This window comes from Conger conger, chromosome 11 (genome assembly GCF_963514075.1).
Source record: "Conger conger chromosome 11, fConCon1.1, whole genome shotgun sequence".
NCBI lineage: Eukaryota > Metazoa > Chordata > Actinopteri > Anguilliformes > Congridae > Conger > Conger conger.
This window is the reverse complement of record NC_083770.1, coordinates 3,760,701-3,775,019: the sequence shown is the minus strand read 5'-3', so window position 1 is coordinate 3,775,019 and position 14,319 is coordinate 3,760,701. Positions and strand designations below refer to the sequence as shown.

General features: G+C 40.1%; 1 protein-coding gene and 1 pseudogene across 1 annotated transcript in view; one reads left to right on the top strand and one right to left on the bottom strand.

Annotated features, from left to right (window-relative positions):
- The window catches only part of LOC133140479 (dual specificity protein phosphatase 4-like), a 257,554-nt pseudogene that overhangs the window by 39,195 nt on the left and 204,040 nt on the right, over positions 1-14,319 (bottom strand).
- Positions 1-14,319, top strand: part of adamts12 (ADAM metallopeptidase with thrombospondin type 1 motif, 12) — a 71,017-nt gene that overhangs the window by 20,362 nt on the left and 36,336 nt on the right. Inside the window, exons 3-6 of the mRNA XM_061261419.1 lie at positions 3,611-3,785; positions 6,075-6,280; positions 7,020-7,103; positions 14,079-14,203. Coding sequence (XP_061117403.1) covers positions 3,611-3,785; positions 6,075-6,280; positions 7,020-7,103; positions 14,079-14,203 — 590 coding nt within the window. The remainder of the gene's footprint in view (positions 1-3,610; positions 3,786-6,074; positions 6,281-7,019; positions 7,104-14,078; positions 14,204-14,319) is intronic.

Below are 14,319 nucleotides of genomic sequence, written 5' to 3'. Positions count from 1 at the left end.
TCTTTACAATGGTCTTAAGCTTAGACAGTTTGGGAGGCCCTGGTGTAGTGAGTGGGGGACACAGTATGCAAAGGGTTGAAGCATCCTCTTTAATGTAAAAGAAACTGCTGCCAATCAAAATGTCTGCGGAAGTAAGAAGGCATTAATAACATGCTTTTTGGCTTTGTTACAACATTCGTTTTAATGACGGGACATTTTCCACACCATTGTGCTGACAAGTGTCTTTTGTTGAAAGATTGACATCCAGTTCAACTGGAATCTGTGCCTTACAGGACTGCTCTGTCTCCGTAAAACTGTCCAAAATGTTCGAAAAACTTATCCCTGTAGCTAGTGTAGCCACAATAATTAGAATTGCCAATATCACGCATCTTTTGTCTGGAATAAAATTCCTTTCCTCCCTCAACTATGAAGCTTGACAGATGTGATCCTTTCAGATAATTTCTGCTGTATGGTGGATTTTCCCATCTTCAACAAAACCAGTCTGTGCAGTTCCTTTACTACGGTTGTGCAATGATGTTTAACAATTACAAATGAATACTTTCATATAATTAAATACTTTCCATACATTGAGATATGGTAACTAAGATAACTAAGATTTTCTTCTTGGGAATTACAATAGTGTGACCCAAACTGACCTGTTAAGTGTGTGGTTGATCACTAATTTTACCAGTCTTTGTTGTTTTTTTCTTTCAATTTACCATTTTTCTCAAGACATTAAATTCAGTGTTTCTGTTTTATCTGATCATCTCATCAGTTCTGTCATGGAGCTACAGAAACAATTTTGTCGTGTTCTGTGTGGAGCAGTTTCAGATGTAATCCCTGCGGCATGTCCTAAACCTACCCCTGGGTCTCCTCCCAGGTGGACGTGCCTGGAACACGCCCAAAAGTAGGTGCCTCCTTATCAGATGCCCAAAGCACCTGAACCAGACCTGGACTCCTCAGCCTATAAAAGAGAGTGTGCACCACCACCCTGTGAAGAAACCCCATTTCGGCTGCTTGTATTCGCAATCTTAACGTTGCTCCTTTGGTCACAGCCCATATCTCATGACCATTGAGAGTGGAGATTAAAATTGACTGGTGATTTGAGAGCTTTGCCTTTTGTCTCAGCTCCCTCTTCACCACCACCATCCGATATAGCGCCTGCATTACTGCAGCTACAGAACCCTCACGGCTGCCCAGGCCCCAGTACATTTTTCACTGTAAATGAGACCCTGAGATTCTTGAGCCGTTGCTCCCCCCTCACTCAGGGGACAAGCCCTCTTGGGAGAAGACCATGGCCACATATTTGGAAGTGCTGATCCACCTCCCGACGACGTCACAATTGTTCTCGTGCACATAGAAGGTCATAGTACAATGGAGCCAAAAGAACAACATCATCCGCAAGTAGCAGAGATGCCACCCTTATATCCTCACACTTTTCTATTGATTATACATAACTTATTTTTTCAAATTATTTTATGTGGTTATGTTATATTAGGTTATTCTTATGGAGTTACTGTTAACTTCTCATGCAAACCCTGAAGAAAGCCAAATTGAGACGGGTGCATGGGGGTTGGACCCAAAATAGACTCAGACAAAAGGGGTATAATAAAGTCCCGTCAGGACTTTATTCAGGGAATGTCCAGTGAGCGTAGTCAAAAAACAAGCAAAGTTCATACACGTGAAATCCAGCCAAAACCAAAGCATAGTACCGAGGGAGGCAGTCTCATAATTGGTACACCATGCAAAGAGTCCAGTAGCCTAGAAAGCTGTCAGCGGGGCAGTAGTGCAGATGGATGGTAGGCAGGCTTGGGGTCAATGACGGCGCAAGAGTCAAGACTGAAGTCCGCTCCGCGGGGCAAAAGTACAAAGACAGCAGGCAAAGTCGTGGTACAGGCAGGCAATGGTCAACAAAACGGAAGTCAATAATCTTTGGTCAATAAACAGGCTTGGATCGTAACGGGTAAACAATGGCTTGACAAAAATGCTCAAAAGTGCACTGACGAACAGGGGGCAACAATTTTGCAAAGACATGATATGGAACTGAGCTTATATGCAGGTGTAGACAGGTGCAGACAATTAGCTTGAGAGCAGCATGAGAATGGAAATCAGGTGTGGAGGATTGACAAGTTAACAAGATAATTAGTAATCGTTAGTAATAAACCTATCCTGCCCTAGCGTTAGTAAATTAGTAAATGACATGCACAAGAAACGTAAGGTAAACATGAACACATGGTTAGAATGTTAGTATTACCCAATCCTGATCTAAAGTTAGTAGATTAGTAAGAAGACAATTAAAGAAGAAAATTAAATGTAACAAGAAATAAAACATAAAAACATGGCGAGACTAGACTAACATAATACGTGACATGACAATAACGTAACTAAAGACAATGAATAAACATGAAACATAACATGACAAGCATGAAACGTGACACAAATGTTTTTTTTTTAATTAAACGACTAACATGGTGGTTGGTCACACTTTCTAGGTTTTTAAATGCAAATTACACAAGAGGGCATTGGAAAAACATGATTAAAGTATTAAACATGTCCTTTCTTTAGTTTTGGAGAAGTAAGCTTTTTAGTTGAAACTGTTCTCCTAAGTTAGCTAATAAGTTAGCTAGCTTGTGAAAATGCAGTCTCCCAAGAGGAGTGCATATCATGGAGACAGCTATGGCAATAAACAACGTGTGGAACATTTTAAAGAATGTGTGGAAAGTGGGGGCACGGTCTGTCAATCATAGCTAATTGACTGTTCTCATTACCATGCCCAAACAGTTTGGGTGAACTTTTATAGTGGGAAATTTAGACTTCGAAAAAAATGTTTTTAAATGTATTTAAATGACTGAATAATAAAACAATTATACATATTTGTTTTGTTGCTGCCTGAAGACAACTGGCAAGTGTCGCATTCAACTACCATGTTACTCCTTTAATCTTGCCATTTATCTTTAAGCAGTTTCCTGGTGGTAGGCTCCATCTCTGGCCTGGTAATAGCTCTTCCTTTTTTAACAAATCAGTATAAACGTACAGAATTAAGTTGGGAAAAAATAACTCCAAAGTTTTTTGAGCAAGAATGGGAGCTATGCTGCGTTCAAACAGTGTGCATACTGTTAACCTGTTCCCACTGCAATTATTTATGGGAACTTGGCATTTATTTAATTTCATCACTTTCTGAAAGGGTGGTTCTCCTTTTTCAGGGTATTGGTATTGGTTAGTTTGGGGGACAATAAAGCTGTAAACTGTGTGAAAAAATATTCCTTGAACATGTGTTTATGGCATCCTGTCTCCACCTTAGATTATCATCTTAGATTAAAAAAAAACAAAACAACATTACTATATATTTTTGTGTATCTACTTAGATTGGAATTCTAAGTACATTAAGAATTTGAATGGCTCTAAATGGTGCAAATCCTGATGATTGATGCCGTGTAATTTTGTGAGTGGGATATGGAAGCCAGTACCAAATTATCTTTATAACAGCCCACAAAACACATTATGGCTAGAACGTGTCATCCAAAGTTTTCAGAATCACTGCTACAAACTGTATGTGACACCTTTCAGGTAAATATAGCTCTGCCATGTGGGCTGCTACTATGATGTAGTGTGTGTGTGCGTTTCCCCACAGAAAGGATTCTTCAGCTTGCCCAATGGGAACTTTTTCATCGAGCCTGTCCAGGGTTACGAGGCCTACGATGACCCGTGGTTTCGGCCTCATGTGGTTTACAGGAGCCCAGCCGGGACGCTGTGGCACAGACCCCGACGCAGTGCAGAGTCCGGGGAAAGCGTGTGCGGCCTGAGAGGTGAGATGCACCAAGAGCTCACCACATCAGGCCCAATCAGACATGAGCTCACCACATCAGGCCCAATCAGACATGAGCTCACCACATCAGGCCCAATCAGACATGAGCTCACCACATCAGGCCCAATCAGACATGAGCTCACCACATCAGGCCCAATCAGACATGAGCTCACCACATCAGGCCCAATCAGCCATCAGCTCACCACATCAGGCCCAATCAGACATGAGCTCACCACATCAGGCCCAATCAGCCCAAGTGAAGACCAAAACTATTTGTATGTTGACAAAGTGAATCTAATGCATTTTTAGATTTGCATTTTTTAATCTGAATCCAATCTTGGAAACACGGTCCTTTTCCAAAAGCTTTCCCTAAGGGCTTGCCACAGAGTGTTAACTGAGAATGTGGGAGTGCATGTGGGTGTTGCACTGATTTTGTCTAATAGCCGATCTTCTGAGAAATTCAACATTTTGGCTGAGATTAAACAAACATACCAGGGTATAGCTGATATTATGATGTTTCCTACTGAAGAAAAATAATGTGTCACAAAATATTATTTTTTGGGTTGAGTGGTCGGGGGTTTTGGCACCCATGCCGAGTGATGTTATCCATGCTCTGTTGTTTTAACTGCAAACGTGGTGCCCCAAGCCCAGCTGGCCCAACTATCGAGGGCGGGTTATGTAGACCTTTCTGTATGGTGGAAGTATAACTTTAAATGTTTCCAATCAGTAATTATTTCATTTCTATTATGTTTACTATTTAATACCTGTTAATATACACTTTATTAGGTAGACCTGTACACCAGCTTGTTAATGCAAATATTTAATCAGCCAATTATGTGGCAGCAACTAAATGCATAAAAGCATGCAGACGCATTTCAGACCAAATATCAGAATGGGGAAGAAATGTGATCTAAGTGACTTTGAGCGAGGAATGATTGTTGGTGCCAGACAGGATGAATTGAGTATTTCAGAAAATGCTGATCTCCTGGGATTTTCACGTACAACAGTCTCTGGAGTTTGCAGAGAATGATATGAAAAACAAAAAAAAAGTGAGCAGCAGTTCTGCGGGTACGAATGCGTTGTTAATGAGAAAGGTCAGAGGATAAGAACCAGACTGATCGAAGCTGACGCAAATTACCACACAGTACAACAGTGATGCAGAAGATCTCTGAACACACAACGCGTCAAAACCTCTAAGTGGATATGCTACAGCAGCAGAAGACTCAATAAGTCTAAAAAATAAGTATAATAAAAACATAATACTGTGCTCACTGAGGGTATGAATTAATCTATTCATAATTGTTCCATGTATTAACACGTATTAACACATCCGTGCCTTTCCTGTAATAGCACTGTTACAGTAGAAGGTGAATCAGTCCTGACATGTTTCTCGACCAAGCCCATTTTTAATGTTGTGTTGCTTTGCATTTGTTGAGAGCCTGTCCTCTCATCTTGTTCATGGAGGCAACTATGCAACTGAAGTCGCATGGAGTACAGAGTATTTCTTACATGAATATAATTGAACTGTGACTGACCTACTATATGGCAAAATTGTCCTGTTGTTGATATACTGAACAATATATTTGTCAGTAGCCTTCAAGCCTAGGGCCTTGTGATGTTTCACCGTGCTTGCTACAGAGCAAATCGAGGACCACCTTGGAGGCGTTTTAATGGTGGGAAATGTTGGAGAATTCTTACTTTCCATTTAGGTTGCTGATGACAAGACACTGATGAAAATGACATAATGGGTCATGTTTACTAGACAGGAAAGTCACCTTCTATGTACTATAAGTCCTTTGTTTTGCCTGCACAGGTATATAAGTCAAGTTGTTCACGTTCTCACAACTGGTAAAAAATAATTGTAAAGAATTCTATAACTTGCATTAACCTGAAAAGTTACAATTCATTCATTATGTACCTGTCTTCACAGGACTATAATCTACTGCTACTGTAATGACCACATTTAGCTGAGTGTAGAGCAATGGAAACATTAGCAAACTATGCATGTAGCATAGATGTGTAGGTGCCTTCTTGCAAGTTTCACCACCAAAGAGAAGCCAGTTTCTTTGGCTCCACATTAGCAGTTTCTTCTTGTAATTGATTTTGTTCTGTGATTTGCTATCACTTTAGCCTTTATTTACTGATAGATGATTCAAGTTAAAATGACCAGTTAGCGTACAGCATTTTAACACGAAGGAATAAATTTGAAATACAGTGCTCTGTGTTTTTTGGAGAGGCGGAATGAATGAAAGCTGACAAAATGGCAGAAATATGAGATCATCTCCCATAGACACCCTGGAGGAGTCCCTGCGGGTAGAGAGGGACCGTGAGGAGTGGGAGAGGGAGCAGGTGCGGCCGGCAGGCCCTCGCAGGCTTGTCCAACGCTCCGTCAGCCGGGAGCGATGGGTGGAGACCTTGGTGGTGGCTGACTCCAAACTCATCGAATACCACGGCAGTGACAATGTGGAGTCCTACATCTTCACGATCATGAACATGGTGAGAAAGGCAAGGCCGACAGACTGAGAGGGGATGGAGGGATGCCAGTATTGTTTTAGTCTACAGGGAACAAAAATATAGGGCACCAGTGTGGAACTACTATTAGGACATCAGGGGGTAAGACTATGCAGATGTGAGTTCAAATGCCAGATGAAACAGCTGTTGGCCCAGTTAAAATGAGAAAAAAGGTTATTCTGTTTGAGTAGCACAGGAGGACTAGAGCACAAGGGCCCCCATTTATGTATTTTCTTGCAAACTCTTACAAACTCTGAACTGTGACAAACTTATAATAATTCTCCATTATACATTTGAAATATTGAATGAGTGATGGATATACCTGCTTACAGTCACATGATATCATGAACAGCTAAGCCATGATGATTAAAAGTCCAGTATTCACATTTTGTCTGTCAACGATTGAATTTTCATGGTAAATGATTCCTTAGGACGAACCATTTACAATTTCTATTGATATAATTATAGACTGACGTGGCAATCACAGACAGACTGATTCATGAAAGTGTGACACTCAAGGTCACTGAAATTAAACCATAGTAAAATGAAGAGTTTTAAGGTAAAAAATTGATTACAGTACATTTTACTCTGATAGGATCCCTGTAGGTCTATTCCTCATTGTACCTTTTTGGACTCTTATACTGAGAATTTTAATGTGTAGTTAGACACAGATTTTTTTTATGACGACAAATTGTAAAAATGATAACTATTATACTACCGACAGGTGACTGGGATTTTCCATGATGCCAGTATAGGAAATGCCATCCACATTGTCCTGGTTCGACTCATTCTTCTACAGGAGGACGAGGTAACGCTTCACTCCTTATGGCCATTTTTTCACATGTTGTGAAAGGGTAGGATCTTATTGAAAATCTGTTCCAGTCTCTTTCTGTTGGGTTTGGTGTTTGTATTATTAAGGTTATGCTTGCAGGTAAAGCAAAAATCTGTTTATACAATGGTGTGGTCTGGTCCATTGCCTCTGTTGGTCAGTTTATGTTCCAGCCATGGCGATATCCAGCATATACGCATGGCGAAATGAAATGTTCACACATCTTTTAATATTACTCCGGGTTTGTAGATCATCGTTATCTACTTTGTAACTGAAATGAACACTCAACAACTTAACGTTGTCATCATCTTGCTGCTAGTAGCCTACCAAAGTAAAACAAAATGAGTGATTTTAAAGTGCCCTTTGGCCTTCTCTGGGATTTGGTAAGGAGTAGGAACAAAAGAAAATACAACTAAGGCAACATCCTTGGATTGAAATACCTGAAAAGCCACCAAACCCCGGCAAAGCAAATGATGACTCATAACGATGCAATGAGTTATTTAAATAACTGCATGTTAATCTGGCAGTGTCCAGATACGTCTACACCAATGATAAATAATTTTTGTGTCAGTGTCGTCAGGTGTTATGTAAACTAGCAAGCTAGCTAGCTAACATTTGTGCGGTGTGGGTACATTATTGCTAGTACCTAACATTAGTACTGTTGCTTAGCTACAGTGGGGATTAATTATTGCTTGCTAACATTGCTTAGCTAGTGCAGTGGGGATACATTATTGCTAGCTAACATTAGCAATACCATTGCTTAGCAACCAATAAACTACTGTTCAGCAGAAGAATACATTTACCATGAAACATAGTTCAATTAAAAATACATTCATTTAAAGTTTATCTTGTGTTTCTTTTGTGAAATTTTTAAAGCTAAAAGAACTCAAACCTGTGGTATATCGTGGATATTGGCACATCTAGCGGGGTGGTTAGGCATGATGCGAAGCGGATACTACGGGTTCTCATTCCATAATGCTATGTAATATAATGTATAGTAATGTACTGCAGTGAATGTTGAGAAACTGAGAAACTCTCAGAACTCTGTTGCTCTGATGGAATAATTTAAATCACAAATACAGGGATCAGCATTTGTTATATTTTCATAAATCTGATGTGAGGTGCTGTCATAATATAACAGGTGGAAAATTCCCTGCAGACATTACTAGAGTGGAGTGCGGTCTCCTCAGGAATTTCAGACAGCTGAAGCAACATTTACCTAACACTATATCCATTTAACATTTCAATGAACTAAAAATAATTAAACATGAATTTCAATTTTGTCAGTACAAACTCAATAAAAGGATACAATTGACTGTTTGTGTCATGTTTTGGACCTTTTACCTCAGTGTTGGTCCTGAAATGCACACTATATTCCTCCAAATCAGCAGAAAAAAGGGTGAAGCCTTTGTAGAGAAGAACACCTTGCCAGCTGTGAAGCATGGAGGTGGATCCATTATGCTTGGGGTTGTGTGGCAGCTGGGGGCACAGGAAATACTGTGCGAGAGGGAGGAAGAATGGATTCCACCAAATGTTAAGAAATTCTAGAGGCTAATGTTCAAAGGTCAGTCCAGACATTGAAGATGAAAGAGAGGTTGGGTATTCTTGTATTGAAAAGGATGTCATTACCTACAGTGAATTTCCGATGTTACGAGATTGTTTCGCATGTTTTGCTAGGTTTATGATACATGTAACATCATAAACATCTTCTATTGACTGCTTTCTCAGTGATTACTTTCAATAACTAGTCATCATCACACTGAATGTTTTATTCCAAGCAAAGAAACAGCTATCATTTCAAGTTATAGAGGTGTTCTGCCAGGAAAGATTTAGAAAAATGTACAAGCTGTTATAGTTGCCCGGGCCCGAGTCCAAACTGACAGTACTAACTAAAAAGTTCCCACACTTTTGGACAGGGCCTTTTTCCTTTTAAAAAAATATATATTTTCAAACTGAAAATATGAAGTAATCTTTAAAATGTGAAGAAATCTTTGTTTAAGTTTGTAACATTTAGGTCAGGTTTCCTTCTGTTCGCTTAGATATTAATTGTAAAATGCTTTTTGACCAGGGGTGGCCACATTTTTGCACACCACTATAAACCATGTGCTGCATACCAGATCATATATTCAGAACCTTTTAGTCTTCTCCAGGCTGTCCTTAGGCCTTGAAGTTCTGGAAGTGCTGCCCAATCAATGGACTTTTGCATAGTATTTGAAAGATGAACATGCTCTTTACAAAACTGGTTAGATACTGTAAGAAGTATTATATAAATGATTATTGGATTCCACAAATTTTGATTATTATTATTAATGATTATTTTTTCTGTGGTACAAATGTTGTCATTGACATAATGTATAAATCCAGTAAAGCTTCCTTTGTAGGATAAACATATACACTGTGAAATACAGATAACTACCCACAATTACAGTGGATACGCCTTTAAATGCATTCATTTTTACAGTGTAGAGGGATGCCTCTCTATATAAACCTGAGTTCTAGCCTCTCTTTTTCAGATCAACTGCTAGCTTTAGCTGCTCCAGAATAATTTGAGGACCTTCCTGGGAGCAGAAACTATTGTACCTGTGCAGTTCTTGTACTGTCATGTTTCTCAGTTTATGTTCCTATGTGGTCCTTTTCCCCCATCCATGGAGATTTCAGCAAGTCAACTTTGCCCTAACAAATTGTAAATTAGTCGTTAAATGTCTTTAGACTATAGCTGCTTCAGTCGGTATGCCATCTGGCCCTGCTGGGCTGCCATTCTCCAGGAGTCAGATGACCTTGCTTCTCATGATTTATTTTTTTTGCAGAGTTGGTGGTCTTTTTCAACAGAGAGTGCGTGAGGGGAATAATAGTCAATAGGTTATATTCTGGAGTTGGTCACAGTGTTCCTTCCACTACGTGAATTGGTCCACTATTGTTGTTACTAATAACTATTATCTAGTGACTCTTTTAGTCTTTAATTGGTTTGTCAGTTTGTTGGTACTGTTCCTACGGCATCTTTGTGACCTCATCAGTTTCCTTCATAATACTCTCGGTGGCAGCTCTCTGTGTGTCTGCAGGGCTTGGTGCTTGTTGTTCAGGATTAGACAGAGCTGTTAGGATGCGTTTGCATCTCCGAGAGTGTCTGTGTTGTGACTTGCTCTGCTGTTTGTTCCTGGATACTGTGCTTCTCTCAAGTATTTCATTTCTGTTTGGCAACCGGTATATGACCTTCAAATGCTGCGTCTGATCTACTCTGATAAAATCTGTCAGCACATTTTTAAATATATATTCAATGCAGATGTCAGGACATCTTGAAGAGACATGTTGCTTCATCTGTACACTTCTGTATAAATATGGTTCATTTTCAGTGAATTTGGCAAGTTGGACTTTGGCTGCTATAGTCACACCCCAAATACCAGAATTCCATTGAAAACAAAGCTATTTAATTTTTCTTGGAAGATAATCCAGCGGTAGTGTATTTGGAGAAAGAAGACATATTAAGCAACATAAAGATCTTTTTTGGATTTTAGATGCTTGCTCTTCTTTAATAACTGCTGACCTCTGGCATACATGTTGCACTCTAGCTCGTTACACATAAAAGTTTAATAAGTGGCAGCAATGTCGCATGCAACACTGACGTGTTTAAAACCGTATAAAAAGGTGAAATTTAGGAATTTGAGGGCATTGAATTGTTATTTCTTCAAAAATGTGATGGTGACAAGGTATCAAATATGGATATAATATAATATAAAAAATTACTGATTGATACTTTAAGTAGTCTGACATGAATTATGTGTGTGCCATTTACACAATTAACACAAGGTCATTTGAATTTTTCTCCTAGATACACACACACACATACACTCAGTGAGCACTTTATTAGGTATTTATTAGACTTATGTTTTAGACTTCTACTGCTGTAGCCTATCCACTTTTATTTGCGTTAATGTCACCTTCCTGTCAACTTTGACCAGTCTGGCCATTCTCCTCTGACTTCTCTCATTAACAAGACTTTTTTATTTATTTTTTTTGCACCATTCTTTGCAAACTCTAGAGACTAGTGTGCATGAAAATCTCAGGAGATCAGCAATTTCTCAGATACTCAAACCACCCTGTATGGCACCAACAATCATTCCACGATCAAAGTCACTTAGATCACATTTCTTCCCCATTCTGATGGTTGATGTGAACATTAACTGAAACTCCTGACCAGTATCTACATGATTGTATGCATTGCTGCTACACAATTGGCTGATTAGATAATCGCATTAATAAGGAGATGTAAAAAGTAAAAATGTTCCTAACAAAGTGCTCGGTGAGTGAACATGGTCCACCTACATTTATAGTCCCCCCTACATACATGCATGCAAGGTGAGGCAATCAGCAGCACTTCAGCAGTGGTTATGGCAATATCTGAATCAATATTTACATTCCAGTGCAGTACATTGTTTATCAGGCACTCTAACGAAACAAATTAGATTAGCATGTTCAGATCAAATACAGCAGCTGCACAAAAAGCCAGTGATAGTGCAACAACAGGTACTAAGAATCAGCTGTGCTGAAAGCCACCCATCCTGATGAACATTCAACACGCAGACGACATACTGTATATACTCTCACTGAGCACTAAAGCCACCCATCCTGATGAACATTCAACATGCAGACGACATACTCTCACTGAGCACTAAAGCCACCATCCTGATGAACATTCAACATGCAGACAAAATACAGTATATACTCTCACTGAGCACTATTAGGAACACCTGTGCACCTACATGTACATGAGATGATCTAATCAGCCATCGTGTGGCAGCAGTGCAATGCATACAGATACGGGTCAGGAGCTTCAGTTAATGTTCACATCAACCATCAGAATGGGGAGAAAATGTGATCACAGTGATTTTGGTCGTGGCATGATTGTTGGTGCCAGGTTTGAGTATTTCTGTAACTGCTGATCTCAGATGCAGATTTTCACACACAAGAGTCTCTATAGTTTACTCAGACTGGTACGAAAAACAAAAAACGTCCAGTGAGCGGCAGTTCTGCGGATGGCTGCAGACTTCATGAGAGAGGTCAACGGAGAATGGCCAGACTGGTTTGAGCTGACAGAAAGGCTACAGTAACTCAGCACTCTGTACAATTGTGGTGAGCAGAAAAGCATCAGAATGCACAACACGTCAAACCTTGAGGCGGATGGGCTACAACAGCAGAAGACCTTGAGGTGGATGGGCTACAACAGCAGAAAACCACATCGGGTTCCACTGCTGTCAGCCAAGAACAGAAAGCTGAGGCTGCTGTGGGCACAGGGAACAGAAAGCTGAGGCTACAGTGGGCACAGGGAACAGAAAGCTGAGGCTGCAGTGGGCACAGGGAACAGAAAGATGAGGCTGCAGTGGGCACAGGGAACAGAAAGCTGAGGCTGCAGTGGGCACAAGGAACAGGACACGCAAGGTCAGTGGTTCTAATCCCGGTGTAGCCACAATAAGATCCACACAGCCGTTGGGCCCTTGACCAAGGCCCTTAACCCTGCATTGCTCTAGAGGAGGACTGTCTCCTGCTTAGTCTAATCAACTGTACGTCTCTCTGGATAAGAGAACAGATTTTTGTAATTTTGTCAAAGGCTAAAATTTGCCTTGTGTTTGCATATACTGTACAGTATAGCCTGAGGTATGTGGGTGTCCTTCAGAACTTTTTTTTGCTTAATATTTATTTATTTAGTAGTTGCTTTTATCCAAGAAAATGAGAGCATTATGAATCACAATACAGAAATACGACCCAAAGCACACAAATACTAAGGAGGCATGTTAAATATTTCTAAATAACCAGAAGTTATCTGATTTTGGCTATCAATCCAATGACAACAAGCAAATAATATCTAAACTGCATCAAGCAATTATAGTAATTTCTGGAATGTTCATCTGGGTCTGGTCATATTTGTGTAGAGCTTTTAAAAGGTACAGACTGAGTGCTTTATAGGAAAAGAAAGTCTATCCTCCTCTCACAGTACGTGGCAGACCCCACACAGAAGGAATAACTCTTAGAAAAAACACCTGGAATGAGAGAGGGAGACAATAAATCTTTTTTTTCTTGTTTTTTCACGGAAAGAAAAAGGAAGAAAGGTACTCTGTGTTTTATGTTTGTATTTGAATTGGAAAACACACCCGAGTGGGACGACCCAGCTGTCTGAATTTATTTTGGGAAGTGGTCTAGGTATTCTTTTTTCTGTTAAGAGTATTTATGTTAAGAGTATAATTAATGAGAGGCTTTGTTCCTCTGATCCTTTCTTGGTGGATACACTACAGACTAATTGCAGTATATTTAATGCCTTTGACCAGGGCATGCAAATCCATTCAGCTGCACTGCACGTATTGAAGCAATGTGTGCAGTTCTGAGCACTATAGGAAAGATATAGAGGAGCTGGAAAATGTTCACAGAAGGGCAACCAGATTGAGTCCATGTATAAAAGATAAGAGTTATAAGGAAAGACTTAAGACGCTTAATCTCTTTAAGCTTAGTGAAAGGAGAATTAGGGGGGGGGGGGATTTGATTGAGGCTTTTAAATCCATTAAAGGGAATTGACAAAGTGAATTATAGGGGAATCTTCAGGTTGAGTTCCATTAGCAGGACAAGAGGGCACAAATAGTAATTGTCAAAGGAGAAATTCCATACCGATATTGGGAAGTATTTTTTCACACAGCAAGTGGTCAATGTGTGGAATAGCTTGCCAGGACATGTAGTGCAGGCTGAAAACTGGGGGTTTTCAAGACCAGGCTTGATACGGTGCTAGATACTATTTAGCTTTTAGGCAAACTAGGCAGAAGGTACACTTAGGGGTAGGAAAAGGCGAGCATTGCTGGGCCGAATGGCCTGTTCTCGCCATTATGTTATGTTATGTTATGTTATGTTATGTTATGTTATGTTATGTTACGTTACGTTATGTATTTTTTTGAATGTGACACTCTCCCTCACCAGAAAGGGTTAAAGATCATGCATCACGCAGACACCACGCTCAACAGCTTCTGCGCCTGGCAGAAGAACATAAACCCTCAGAGTGACACACACCCTGCCCACCACGATGTGGCCGTGCTCATCACCAGGCAAGATCACCACACACTCCCTTCCTCTCACAGCTCAGCACACTGTGTGTGTGTGTGTGTGTGTGTAGTGTGTGTGTGAGAGTGTGTGTGTGTAGTGTGTGTGTGTGTGTGTGTGT